Genomic DNA, 15008 nt, shown 5'->3' with positions numbered 1-15008 from the left:
CGGCGTTTATCTGTCTGTCTGTCAAAAAGTGATTTTCGTGATGATCCAGTAGAGATCCTGGATCCTGCATCACTTTGAAATTTTCATTAAAATTGCAGTCAGTGGAGCTTAAGAATTTGATCCTCAATATGTACGTTGATTATTGACCGATGTTTATGTAATTTGTCACAAACATGCAGGGTCTATCTTGCCACCGAATTCAATCCGGATCGGAGCCATATTATGAATATTATTGACTTTTTTTTAATGGGGGTGGACTTGAGTTTCGGGCCTGCTGTGCATTTAATATTGGAGATAAAGATTTTTAACAAGCGTCGTCTTATAGCTGAGTCAATTCCACATCAAAGCAGGTCGACGGATTTCTTACCTCCACCAAGGAAGGTTCTGTGTTTTGGCGGTGTTTGTCTGTTTGTTAGTAGGATTATGGAAAGACTGTCAGATGGATCTTGATTTTTTTTTAAATCTGAAGATGGGTCTTTGTCCGACTTAGATCCCATAAAATGTTGAGACCGATCTGGATTCTCATCTGGATTTTTCCATTTAATCATGATGGAGGCTTTAAAAAAAAAAAAAATCATATCTTGTAAAATATGCATTGAATTCACTCACCAAAACGTCACAGACATAAAGTTGTCCAATATGCACTATCATGCGAAATGACTTCTGGATCTGATCCAGAATGAGGTCAGGAAATCATATTACATTTTAACATTTTAGTCACAGGCCTCTCATAACTATGACGCAAATCCAGCAGTCGTCCTTTTCCCAGCCTTATGTCAAGCCCGCTGGTGTCAGCACGGTTCGCTACCAGCACCGTGCTGTTCCGGACCTTGGCAGGGTGGAGGTGGAACCGGTGGGAGGCTGTTTGGGAGAGGTAAGGAAGCCAGATGGCGACACAGCAGAGAGGAAAATGCAAGAATCGCTGTAGAGGCTTGTGAACACAGCAGATGTGTGAACGCCACCACCTTCTGTCCGTTTTCTTGTCGCTCATTAACATTTGCACATGCCGTGAGGTGATCTGCAGCATCCTGTGGTGTATGAAGACAGTCTCCTGACTCATAGGGGTGGGGGGGGTTGGAGATGGGAAGGAGGGAGGATAATGGGGTATAGGGAAAGGTTGGAAACGGGGATTAGTGGGCTGGTGTCGTGCTCGCTTTGAGACAGTTGCTGCAGTGACGTAAAAGGCGTGGGCTGTGTGGGCGGGATGATGTCTTTTATCCTTGTCTATGATCTTTGCAGTACTTGCCTCTGGCCACCTGGTGGACCCCCCCCCCCCCCCCCCTAAGTAGAGACTGCATAGAGGTGAGTCAAGCCGTGATTTCACACGAATAAAACGTCATTGCTTTCCTACTCATACAGGCATGGATTTTTATGCAGTCCTGCCCACTTCTTGTGTTTCTATTTGAATGAAGGCATTGCGTGTGTGTGTGTGTGCGTGTGTGTGTGTGTGTGTGTGTGTGTGTGTGTGTGTGTGAGCGTGTGGTTTTGGATTCTCCCTCCGCCTCTTCTCACATTGTGTGTTTCTGCATTCTGCTGTTATGCAAGCATTGAGCAGTTTAATAATTCAGCAGCGTCTTTTTTCATGCCCAGGCTTTCCTTCACACGACAGTGACCTATGATTAACCCACACACACACACTAACGATTCCCACACACACACACACACACTCTTAACAACACCCACACACACACTCATAATGTCACGCCAACGTCACTTTTTGTACACCACTGGATAGACTCCAATAAAACACGACCGCACAAGCTTTCTCTTTTTCTTGCTCCCGGTTTATTTGGCAAATTGTTCTCCGCTTTTTTTTTTTTATTATATATATATTTTTTTTGGTTCTCTTGTCATTCGTTTACAAGAGTAAAAATAAATCTTTCTGTTCAAGGTTTTACATTCGACATTTTACAAGTGCAATGTGTAACATGTCCATCTTATAAAGTGCATTTGTACTTTTTACCGTAGTCGACTGTTTCACAGCGCGAACGCGAGAGGAAAAAACAAAAGGAATAAAAATACAGTAGAAATAATAAAAGAACAACATGAATCAAGGACACTGCTTCAAGTCTGACATCACATGATCATTACCCAATAACACCCTGATGTTTTTTTACCTCTCCCATGTCGCATGTGCTGCGTCCTCACCCAGACCCAGCGATGCATAAAACAATGTTCTTCTATGAAGGCCATATTTGGTCCAATAGATAATTAGCTCTGTAATGTTTGATTTAGTGTCAGGTCTCTGCTCAAATGTTGCCAGGTTGGAGGTTACAGAGGGGAAACTGTTAGCCTAGCCTGACTGACCAGCGGTCAAGGCAGAGTCGCACTCGCGTTGAACCCTGCTTTAAAAAGCCTTTTGTGGTAACGCTTGTGCTCGGAAGAGTTGAAAATAAAGAGCATGAACGGGGAGAGGAATAAAAATAGAGAAAGATGAAAGCTTGAGAAAGGAGGAGATAAAAGACACTTAAAGACGCAGAGTGAATGTTCACCTCTGCAATCATGGAAGGAGGTCGATTTTCTTCTCCTTTACTACCCCCCCCCCCTCCTTTTTGCCTTTTTATCTGCTTTCAGGATACCTATTTTTAGACAGCGCCTGCACAACTAGCTTCTCATAGGCCACAGATAGCAAGTTACAAGCAAGACATGATGGGAAGCAGGGAAGAAAGGGTAGAAAAAAGAGAGAGATGTGGGAGAGTACAGCAGAAGCTCGGGAGAGAAATGAGAGCGCGACAAAGAGGGGAACGTGTGAGGGAATGAAGAGGCAGAGAGACGGGGGGAGGGTGAAGTGAGGGGGGGGCTGTTTATGAAAGGAGGAAGAGATGTCTTTGAAATGACCTGTCAGACACGACTCAGACAAAATGACGTCTGTCTGTCTGGTCGTCTTGACAAACGTATATGTACACACACCAAAAAAACTCAGACAGTACAAAGTGGAAAAATATGGCACTTTTTCAGCATATCTGATGCACAACGTTTTTAACCCTAACCCCACCCCCAAAAAAAATATTTTGTTTATAGGAAGATCACAAAAGAAGAGCGAGAAACACACACTTGCGCACTTGCAACGTGCTCACAGCAGCAAACATGTCCGGTAACACATGCCCTGATGAACATTACAAAAATATACATTTCTGTACAGCATTGCATAATAAACACACACACAAACACACACAAACACACACTCACGTGTATGTTTTCTTTTCTTTTTTTCACACACAGTGAGTGGTCACTCCACTCCTGCCCCAGGAACGGTTGACTTTAGCAGTGGCATATTCACAGATGAGTGTTATTCAGCTGTTGAAACAATCGCTAGGTGGACACGCCGGGTGGGACACGCCGGGTGGGACACTTGAAAAGACGGCTGTCTCAAATACTCCAGGACCGAAAGGTTTTGGGTTGTTTTTTTATCAATTTAAGCCAATTTTGGAGAAAAGGACGTCTGCAAAACAGCATTTATAAATGGAAATGGGGGCGTTCGCTGTATCTCGGCTCGTCCTGCTTTCCATTCTCGTCTGCTCGGACGTGACCTGGAAACCGCAGCCAATCAGGACGCACGTCTTTAAATCAAAATGTGCTCTTTGTTGCTTTTGAGCGTTAACTTTACTCTGGCCCTCCACCTCTACCTTTCTTCAATCTCCCCCCCCCCCCCCCCCCTTGTGGCTTTTTAGAAACAACATATTACAATTGGATGTTATTGCGAGGGAGGTTTTGAGGTTTTGTTCCCAACATAAACAAACAAACAAAAGGACACCAGAGGATTGTGGCTTTTCAAACACAATCATGGACAGAACAACACGATTGTTTGCTGCTGTCGAGATTCTAACCGAAAGACACTGAACCTCATGCGTCTCCCGAACGCCGTCGTCCAGCTTCCTGTGCGTATTTGTGTTCTTTTTGCAAGCGCTCAGTTCGGAAGTAACTTCCAATTGTTGCGATAACAACCTGTAATATTATTATTTTATTCTTTTTAATCTTTGTGACTGAGTTTAACCTCTGTTTTCTTACAGCCCGTGTAGTTTCAGTGAACTCTATTTTCCCAGAGCCAGTACACCTCCCACACGAGTGTGTTAGCAGCATGCCAGCGGCTGAGTCATGATGCGTCTCTCGGAGGTCGTGTGGAGGAACACGGAGGAAAACAAACTCTGTAGATCATTAAAACGCAGCGTTCACTGCGTCCTCTGCACATTAGGCCAGTTCCCAGCTTCATTATTGCAGAGCTGTTATTAACATTATGCCACATGATGCCCTTTCAGTGGCGGTGGGGGGGGGGGGGGGGGGGGGGGGGGGGGAGCTTCTTCCTGATTGCATACGTGGGGGACGAGACCTGAGGTTACGTTAAAGCATGTCTCGCCTGGCGTTTCTATTTCACGCCGCGTCACCTCGCCTCTCTTGCGTCTCATTAGCCCGCTGAGCTTTAAGGAACGCCTGGAGGCAGCGTGTATGTGTGTGCGTGTGTGCGTGCACGTGTGTGCCAGGAAATTAAATGGTTAAACATTATATGTGCATCGTTTTCAGATGAACTTTACCCGTCACGCACAAACATGTCAAATATTTTTAACGTCAAAAAAATAAATAGTCCAGCTTGTGCTCTGTCGCCAGAACGGTGTGCAGCCTGGATGGTTTAATGCGCCTCCACCCAGCCCTCGACTGAAGGCCCAACCTCCGGGGGGGCCCCGGGGGTCCTGGGGCTCCAGGGGTCCCACACTTTTGAGATGCAAGAGAGGCGAAGAACAACTTAATTTGGTGTTTAATGATCATTTAATCCTGATAGGAAACTTCTTTTTTTGTTGTTGGACTGTGAGGTTTTCCATCATCATGAAAGAATCTTCGTGTCGCTCCCTTCAGCGCGGAATTGTGTGTGAACTTCTGTTTGAAACGGCTCCTTGAGAACAGCGTTAACCCCGCCCCGCCCCGCCCACCGCAGCCGCAGCAACGAGCGCTCCCCCCGGGTGGCTGCGCTCTGCGCTGGCGCTGTCCTTGGTGCTGAATTCAGCTCCCTGCGCCACCGACGGGGAAGCAGGTTTGATTTCATCACGGCAAGGACAACGCACGCTGGCCTGAATCTGGAACCCCCCCCCCCCCCCTCTGCGGGTTTTTGACTGCTCGGGGCGGGGTATCTTTACATCGGGGGCCTGGTGGGCCGAGGAGCTGCTTTTAAATGAACTATACAAGCCCTAAAATGTGTTTGATTGTGCTCTTGGCATGGGGGGGGGGTCATCATGGCTTCTGAACCCATCGCAGGCAATTTCAAATCGCATAATAGTTCATTATTGTTGCGCTCGCCGCCCACAAACGCATTAATGAACAATGGAGCAGCGTTTTTTTTTTGTTACAAGGCTGCAAATAAAGCCCATTGAAGATAATCAAGGTAATTCCTTGTGCGTATACTTTAGCTCATTGTGTTTTGATCCGCGCACCAAACTCATACAGACGTTCAAGTTTCACTCCTGATTGCAAAGTTCCTGACCGAGCTCAGGTCCGAGATGAAGGACGTTTCCTCCCAAATCCCATCACGGTCCCGTTTCTGCTACTCTCGAGACGCGGGGCCTCGCTTCCTGCACTTCTAAAAGGAGGCCAGCTGGGAAAGACTCCTGATTCGCTCCTCACCATGAGGATGCCGTATATAGTCGGGGTCTCTCCATCAGGACGTGACCTCGTGACCTTGATGTAGCTCTATTTTGTTGCTGGGCCCTCTTTTCATTGTGCAGGCGGCGCTTTCACCGTGGCCAGCGGCGCCGCCCGCCGGCCCTGATATACGGCGATCCGAGGAAGTCGCCTTCGTCCTTCCTCCTCTTCATCCCTCCCATTACCAGCCTGACTCCACAGCAAACACCGTGCGTGGAGAGAAACCAACCCTCCGTGCTAAACGTCGCTGGAGGTTCGGGGTCTGAGGGACAGGTTGGACGGGACGCACCCGCAGCAGGCCAGCCACAGCGACTTCTGGATGTCCGGATTTCGGAACGCGTAGATGATGGGGTTGATCACGGAGCAGCAGGTGGCTGGGAGGGCGGTGGCGTAGGTGTATATCACGGGGTAGCTGGAGTCGGCGACAATGGAGTACATGGCGAACGGCAGCCAGCATGCCCCGAAGGCGCACAGGATGGCCGACAGCGTGGAGACGCCTTTGGTGGTGGAGATGGCCACGAACTGGTGCTGCACGGCGATCTGCTGCGCGTGGCGGAAGGCGATCTTGCAGATTTGCAGGTAGAGCTGCGTCATGGTGGCGAAGACGAGCAGGAAGGTGACGGCGAGCGCCACGGCGTAGTTTTTGGTGACGGGCCAGCAGACGCTGCACGAGGACTCGTCCTTCAGGCAGTTCCAGCCGAGCGCCGGCAGCAAGCCGAGGGCGAGGCACGACACCCAGATGAGGATCACCATGGCGTAGGTGAAGGTGACGGTGCGCTCTGTGTGGTAGGTCAGCGCGTTGTACAGCGACAGGTAGCGGTCCACCGTGATGGCGAGAATGTTGAGGACGGATGCCGAGAAGGCCGCCACGAGGAGCGCCGTCGACAGCAGCGTCACAAACTCCGCCGAGCTGTCGATCAGATAGGTGAAGACAAAGTTCAGGATGAGGCCCAGTCCCGCCAGAAGGTCCGCCGCCGCCAGCGATCCGATCAGGATGAACATCGGCGCGCGGAGCGTCGGCGTGTAGAACAGCACGGCGATCACCAGAGCGTTCTCGCAGGAAATGAGCGTCCCAGTCACGCAAAGCGCCACGTCCCAGGGGCTGACTTCCTGGATGGATACGGCGGTGGTCGCCGGCTGGAGGTCAGGGGTCAGAGTTCTCGCTACAGGCTCCGAGGAGGAGTTGGTGGGATCCTCCACCAGGCTCCAGGAGGTGGAGGAGTTCAGGCTGCCGCCGTTGCCGCTGCTCAGAGCTGCTGCTGCAGCCAGGGAGAGAATCATTGCTGGGGAGACGAGGGAGAAAGAGGGAGGTCATAAAGGAGGGGGAGCAAGAGAAGAAAGAAAAGAAGAGAGTGTGTGTTGATGAAAGCCACACACAAAAAGCAGGTGTGATCACGCACAAGTGATCAATACATGAGAGTAATCGTTCCACTACTGGCTTCAGAGTAACGGTGCAGAGACCCGCAACAAAAACACAACACGGTAGAACCATCGAGTGTGTAGCACCGAGTGTGTAGCATCGAGTGTGTAGCATCGAGTGTGTAGCATCGAGTGTGTAACACCGAGTGTGTAGCATCGAGTGTGTAGCATCGAGTGTGTAGCATCGAGTGTGTGACACCGAGTGTGTGACACCGAGTGTGTAGCATCGAGTGTGTAGCATCGAGTGTGTAGCATCGAGTGTGTGACACCGAGTGTGTGACACCGAGTGTGTGACACCGAGTGTGTGACACCGAGTGTGTAGCATCGAGTGTGTAACAGCGAGTGTGTAGCACCGAGTGTGTGACACCGAGTGTGTGACATCGAGTGTGTAGCATCGAGTGTGTAGCACCGAGTGTGTAGCATCGAGTGTGTAGCATCGAGTGTGTAACACCGAGTGTGTGACACCGAGTGTGTAGCATCGAGTGTGTAACACCGAGTGTGTGACACCGAGTGTGTGACACCGAGTGTGTGACACCGAGTGTGTGACACCGAGTGTGTGACACCGAGTGTGTGACATCGAGTGTGTGACATCGAGTGTGTGGCACAGAGTGTGTAGCACCGAGTGTGTAGCACCGAGTGTGTAGCACCGAGTGTGTAACACCGAGTGTGTAGCATTGAGTGTGTAGCACCGAGTGTGTAACACCGAGTGTGTAACATCGAGTGTGTAGCACCGAGTGTGTAACATCGAGTGTGTAACACCGAGTGTGTAACACCGAGTGTGTAACACCGAGTGTGTGCCACCGAGTGTGTAACATCGAGTGTGTAACATCGAGTGTGTAGCACCGAGTGTGTAACATCGAGTGTGTGACACCGAGTGTGTAACATCGAGTGTGTGACACCGAGTGTGTAGCACCGAGTGTGTAACATCGAGTGTGTAGCACCGAGTGTGTAACAAAGCTGCAGTGTGGTGCATTCCTACCGAGGAGACGCCGCACACAGAGGATGCTCACTTCTCTCACCATCATCAACAAATTCTATTTTTAGCTTCTTCTCTAAAAATGGTGCATGACGTCCCGGGGCCCGGCGTGGCGGCGGCGGCGGCGGCTGCTGTCCTGTTCGCCGGTGGCGTGCACGAGCGCGTGTGCGTGAAGACCCCACCGTTAATTCTCATCCACCACATATGCTGCTGCTGCTGATGCACGGAGACGGAAACATCAGGCGAGGTGCTAAGTTTAGCTCAGTCAGCCGCCAGGGCGCCCGCGCGTGCGCGCCACCAAGGATCTGGAGCTCCATTCACAAAAAAAAAACTCTCCCCTCTAGCACCCCGCCCCCTTACCTTTAATCTCGCCCCTCCTCTCCTCTCTTGCTTTGGTGCTCCTGTGCACGCGCGCGCGCACTCACCGCCAATGACTGAAAACGGCCGGCGAAGGTCAGAACCAGCGGCTCCCCCAAAGAGCCCTGCGGCTGAAGGGCTCACATGCGCAGCGGAGCGGCCACGCGTCCTGCATGCGCGCGCGCGTGTGCGTGTGTGTGTGTGTGTTTTAGTAATGGAGAGAGCAATAAACACCAGGATCACTTTCATTCAGCTGCAGCAGTGCAGTCCCCGAGAAAGGGGGGAGGGAGGGAGGAGTAGATGGAGAGGATGCCAGAGAAAGAAAAGAGAGAAAATTACCAGCTTGTCTTCTTCTTCTTCTTCTTCTTCTTCTTCTTTCCCCCCGCAGGGATGTCTCTCTTGTCCTTGCTCCTCCGTTTTTATTATATATTTTTTATTTTATTCTCTTTCTCCCCCTTTTCTCCCCAGTCAGAGGAACGCGCTCTCATCCCCGGTTGGCATGGTTATTAGCCTTCTATCGAAAGCTCCGTCCTCGCGCGGCGCATCCTCGGCTCCTCATTGGACGCGCTTGTCTGACGTCAGAATTCTCCTCTCTCCTCCAGTCACCGTCATCGTGGTCTGAGACGTGAAACGCGCAGAAAGACAGTCCGTGCACGTTGCTGTTATTGTTATAGTAACATGCATGCACATGCACAAGGTCGTGCGTGTGTAAGCGCGTCAAACGCGAGTGACTTTTCTGCACTTTAAATTCATCAAAGGTAAAATTCTTCCACTTCCACCCGTCACAAATCGAAAATGTAAGAATATCGAACACGGAGAATGTTACCAAAAATCGATTCTATATTTACTCGTGCGCGCGACAGCGTGCGTTCTTGCCGGTTGTCCGCAGCATGCAGTCAGTCAACAGCTCTATACGGTTATGCAATCTCGGAGCGCTGCAGGGCATCTCACCGCATTCGCTGCGCACGCGGGCGCACGCGCGCACGTATGTGCTCGTTTAGGGCTCACATGTGTCAGCCACGTATGACAACAGAATGGCGCGTAAAAAAGAGTATGCTTTTACTTATTTATAGTGGTTATTGTAATTTTACTTCAATGTAAACATGGTAATCATTGTAAAGCAAAAGCTCTCCGCAGTGGATTTATATTTTAAATTCGCACCCAACTCTGAAAGTCCCTGAAAAATTGTTTTAATAAGAAGGAAAGGATGAACAATTTGTACAGTATTCGTGAAAACCAAACATAATCGTGATCCTTCACAGCAAATCAAAAAACAGTAAATCAATCAGACAAATGAAGAAAACCGACAAAAAGCACTAAAATTCAGAACCATGTGATAAAATAATCGATAAAAGATCTGTTAAATCAGCAGTATAAAAACAAACAAAGTAAATTTGAAACAACTTGGAAATTTAACCACAAACGTTATGAGAGTCTTTTTTTATATGCCTTAAACTCTCATTTTAAAGAAGATGCTGATTTGTGAAGCCAAACTTCCTCAGGAAGATCGTTTAGTCATGTGTCAGCTCTCCTCTTCCTCTTCCTCTTCCTCTGCGAAATGATAAATAAAATAGGAAAGAGGCTGCTGTGCACGTTTGATGCACAAACACACACATTACTATACAGCCACTCCCATAAGCGCATCTCCGTGTATGAATCACAGATGAAATGTGTGTGCATGTGAGAGTGCGCGCGTCTTCATTGACTCCTCTGCCATGTCTCACTTCATTCATCTTTCCAGCAATGCATCATGGGTAATTGAAAGCTTGGTTACATCATCTTGCTGCTTTGGTATGCTCAGTGTAACATCTACGATGCACAGTCTTTGCAGCGGTGACAAAGTCAAACTGTATTACGTCACTGATGCATTTCCAACGCCGGGCTCTGTCCCCCCCCCCCTGCACCAACCCACGTCTCATCTGAGGACAGACGTTACACTGTTTCATAACTCCTTCATTTATAGGGCGGTGGTGTATTGCCATGACGTAGTCGTGTAATCAGGTGTGACGATTTCTTAAGTAGGAAGAAATGTGGGAGGAAAAACTCCCACATATATGAAGCATTTTATTTTTTTTACGATGCTGTTAAAAATAGAATAAGTAGAGATTATGGGTTCAATCGCCTGAAAGACCTCAGCAGTAAAAGTAGATGACTAAGACTATGGCTTTATTGTTGGTTGATGACATCACAAAGCCCTCCAGCATCTTTAGAGTATGTACCCGTGCGTCACTCAACCGCGGCGCTGATGCCGATCGCGTCACGCCGTGGGCCTTTAGCGTCTTTACGGGACAATGTTTCCTGTCGTTTCGCCACTGCTGAGGTATTAAGGAGCTGGATCCCACACTGAATCACCAGTTTGTGCCTTTACTCTCTCGTGCATTATTCATCTCGCTGCTGAGGGATTAAGAGGAGGAGACACAGATTTCATCAGACTATAGCCAAATCCCTGCAGTGCTGTCAGGGATGTGTGATGTTTGGTAGTTAGCGATGGCTCTGGGGAGCCATAACTGCACTTCAATTAAGGGTTGCTGTGAAATGGTCAACGGGGAGAGGGAGTCGGACTGATGGACTCCATTGATGGAGATGTAAAATCTTGCCTCAACAGCTGGACTTAAGCGGCTTCGCTGATTGTCCTCCAGCCTCTGGAAAATGTCCCCTGGAAGGCTCCCATGTCCCTTTTTGTGGCGCTTCTCTCAATTAACAGGAAGCGTCGAATGTCACGTCAAGAAAGAGTCAAAGTAACGACTCGTCAGGTCTTTTTTCTTTAAGGATGTCAGGCGTCGGCCATCCCTTTGGACTTCCTGCCAATCTTCTACTGAAGACCAGTCAGACGCACGCACACACACATAGGCATGGCCTTTAGTCTGTGTGCACGGAACACACACACTCATGTCTTCCTGCCTGGAGGTACTTACTATTCCTCACAGACTTGTGTGTGTGTGTGTGTGTGTGTGTGTGTGTGTGTGTGTGTGTGTGTGTGAGGCTTTGGCTCCTGTTGTGGGCAATTTGTCTGAAGGGGTTTCCTGCAGAGACCTGCAGTGGTGTTTTGTCAGCAGTGAAGACGTAGTAAAGGAAACCGACAATGTGTGTGTGTGTGAGTGTGTGTGTGTGTGTGTGTGCTGGCAAAGGGTGGAAAAGAGAGACGGCAATATGAGAGTCATTGAGAGTAATATTGCTCTCAGGACAGAGGGAAGAAAGAAGACAGCTGGAACAAAACGCGACAGCGAAAGACATAAGGAGAGACAACGGGACAATTAAAGACAATTAAAACCTCTCTCAAAATGCAATCAAGACAATATAACACCCATAAATAAAAGGGGTTGTTCCTGTAGCTTCCTAGCGCGTCGGCTTAAGCAATAAATACTTTGTCCTTCATGTATAATTAGGTTTTTCTAGCACAGTTCTCGACATATTTCGGACAAGTGTAGCTGCAGAATGTGTTTATTTCCAGTCAGGACGCTAACTAGCTTGTTAGCCTGCTAGCTAGAGATTAGCCTAGGGATTAGCCTTAAAGCGAACAAAAGTGTGTGTCTGGTTTTGTAGGCGACAGAGAAACAGTGATGCGGTCGGACAGGCCAGTGTCGGAGTGAGCAGCTGTGGGTTAAGACCCCATTGTGAACCCACTACTGCTGTCTGACACACGCGTATGCACCCCCCCCCAGTAAGAGGCAGTGACGCTGGGGGGTTGTATTTTTGGAGATGCACGTCCCTTCATTAGCGGTGCTGTGCTTGTTAAGCCTGACAGGAAATGTTGGCTTCATTATTGGAGGTCTTCACCTATTTGCGCCCTCAGTCTTGCGTTCCCATGGAAACCAACACTGGCCAGGAGTCACGCCAATCAAGGGCCTCTTTGTCTTTTCCACTTGTGCACGGCGTCATACCTGCATGTTCGCCACTCCTGCTGCAATGTTGACCTCTGAATTGCGCAGAGCCGAGTCTGATTATAGTTCATCTGGTTCACCGGGGCTATTAAATAAAAGCTATTGAAGTTTGACGTCCAGCTCTCGTGGCTTCAACTGGCGCCTTGTCCAGGGTGTGCCCCGCCTCTCTCTCCCGTAGACAGCTGGGATAGGCGACTAGATTTACGGATAAAGCGGTCAAGAAAATGAATAGAAGGATGGCATTGTATCCTCAACAATATTTCACTTAGCAGCGAAAAAAAAAAGGTCCTGGTATGGAACACCGCCATCTATGGCCCTGGCATGAATAGTGCAGCTTCTTTATTTTTGTGCATAGACGTGTAAAGTAAAATGCAGTGCTAATGTTGAATTAAAAAAAATAAAAATGCAAAACCAGACCTTTTTTTCCAGCACAATTGTTGCCCCCCCCCCCCCCCCCCTCCCGTTGCTAGTCTTCTGCTGAACATTTGTCTTTTAAACCATGCTCCCTCTACACGCCTCATTAGCAGCTATTAGCCAGCCTCACTCATCAAAGGAGAAATTGCAAATGAACTCCATTATTGATGCTCTTTAGGAGCTCGACGTCGGACTTCGAGCAGCTTTCCCTGACTCCGGTACCTGTCCTTCCTGCTCAGCGGCTCACAGATCATCTTTAATGGAGGAATAAATCACTAGGTGGCAGCATAGCAACACACGGTGCATACGTTGAAGGGAGCGGGTTTAAATGGACCGGATCGTATGGGCTGCTGATGGTGCCCAGATTACAGATGTGGAATAACAGTTGCGCCATTCATCTTTTCATTTATCGCTGCAATTCCCCCTAATTAGCAGATCAATAAGCCCCCAGTTTGAATGCAGATCAATTGGAATAACGTTAGCCTGATCCATTGATGACCTTTTGTGACCTCTTGAAAGCACATCAGGCCTCCTCCTGTGGCTCCCAGATAATGAAGATAGATAGATTTTGGTGCAGTTCATAATTCCGATGACGGCCAAATACGTTTTATTTATTCATTGTATTTATTTGCCTGATTTGCGTGTTCAGACATCGCTACATCTGGGGGGGTTGCCGTGGGTAACGACACATCATTAGATCTACAGCCGAGCGACATGGCTTATATATTAACAGTCCTACGATGAACACATTTAGAGAAACACCAAAAATATCAACTTTATGAGTGGAAAAGAGCCAAAGTAGAAAATATAGCTAAATGCAAATGTGGTTCCATTCACAAAACGACTAAATATGTATTTTGTGTGCAAACTTGCAGCAGGAACAAGTGTGTGAAAACCCAGCGAATTCTATGCATATCATTAAACGGCCTCTTTGGGGGGGGGGGGGGGGGGGGGTACGTGTAAATGATGAGTGCAGGATGTGCGGCAGCATGTTCGTATCTGCGTGATGATAATGGCAGCGTCGTTTGATAAGTGACACAGTGCCGTTAATTATATCCCCCGTTATCTGTTTCTGTTATTGCCGAGCTCTGATTGCTGCTCTCGCCGCGCTCTGCTGGGATGGAGGAAATTTGACAACCTGTTAGCAAGGCTGGCAGGAGGTGTGTGTGTGTGTGTGTGTGAGAGAGAGAGAGAGAGAGAGAGAGAACTTATTCCTCCTCTTTTCTGTCTCATCAGTCTTCTTTCTCTTTGTAACCGAATTTGTCTAATAATGTGAAATGAATGAAAATATCAAGAAGAAAAGAAAAAGCGCGTGCGACACTTTGGGAATGGAACAATTTAATTACGATTTTTTTAAAAATAGCAGCAGCTTCTCGTAGACGAGGGCTTTTCTGTTTCACTCATAGTAAACTGAATACGTCTGGATTTTGGACTGTTCTTATTTTTTAATTTGGATAGAATTAGAAACAATTTGGATATGGTTTTGGCTCTGATTTAGTTTTTTCACCCTGCTAACCGCCCCTCCCCTCTCTCTCTCTCTCTTCTCTTTTCATCTTTTAACCCGCATCCTTCACTCCGTTGCTAAGAGCAACTGGAGCAAAGAGCCCAATACAAAACAGTATCACCTGATCTGTCAGAGGATCCAGCAGGTGGGTGAGTTTGCACCTGTTACTACGCACGTGTCACACAGAAAAGCAGGCTCTCTCACAAACACACACACACACACTGTAAATGAAGTATCGGCAGGCTCACGGTTAATTCAGCGTGAATATTTAACTAACTGCAAACCAATCACTTCTGCAGCAATCTGTGTGTGTGTGTGTGCACCTAATTCATGTGGGTGTTTTTCTCTCTCTCTCTTTGAAATGGAGTTCCATCTCTTTGTTCAGCGTGGACTTTCCTTCCAACGACACTCATGAATGAGTTCAGGGTTCAGAAGAAAATATTCTTCAGTCCCAACCAGAGATAATGTGACTCAGCGGTGTGATCTGTGCGTGGAGCCACCCTAACCCTGACGCTGGGGTGATTGTCAGGAGGATTACGCAACAAGTGCAAGTATTTAGAGGTAATGGAGGGGGGAAAAAATAAAAGAATATAGAAGCTACGAAGCCATGAAGAGATCACCAAATATCAAAGGTGATCCGAGTGCAGGAATTCTTCTCCGGCTTTCCCTTTTTGTCTGATCCCACTTAAACTGATTCATCGACACAAAACTTTGAGGAGTGGGTAAAGAGAGCTAAACAGAATCAGATCTTAGTTCCTCGGTTTATTTAAAGGAGTTTTTCTGCACATCTAAAACATGAGATGAATATATATATATATATAAAAAAAGA

General features: G+C 48.0%; 1 protein-coding gene across 1 annotated transcript; it reads right to left on the bottom strand.

The window, feature by feature from the left end:
* Positions 1–5865: 5865 nt before the first annotated feature.
* On the bottom strand, positions 5866–6909 carry gpr185b (G protein-coupled receptor 185 b). Its single transcript, XM_068755939.1, has one exon. The coding sequence runs from the start codon at positions 6907–6909 to the stop codon at positions 5866–5868; it is 1044 nt and encodes a 347-aa protein (XP_068612040.1).
* Positions 6910–15008: the final 8099 nt, after the last annotated feature.

Source organism: Brachionichthys hirsutus, chromosome 23 (genome assembly GCF_040956055.1).
Source record: "Brachionichthys hirsutus isolate HB-005 chromosome 23, CSIRO-AGI_Bhir_v1, whole genome shotgun sequence".
NCBI lineage: Eukaryota > Metazoa > Chordata > Actinopteri > Lophiiformes > Brachionichthyidae > Brachionichthys > Brachionichthys hirsutus.
Note: the sequence above shows the minus strand (reverse complement) of the source record. Positions and strands in the feature narration are given on the sequence as shown.

Bases quoted from the DNA above. Each gene is read 5' to 3' on its own strand.
- gpr185b (XM_068755939.1), bottom strand. From the start codon at position 6,909: ATGATTCTCTCCCTGGCTGCAGCAGCAGCTCTGAGCAGCGGCAACGGC.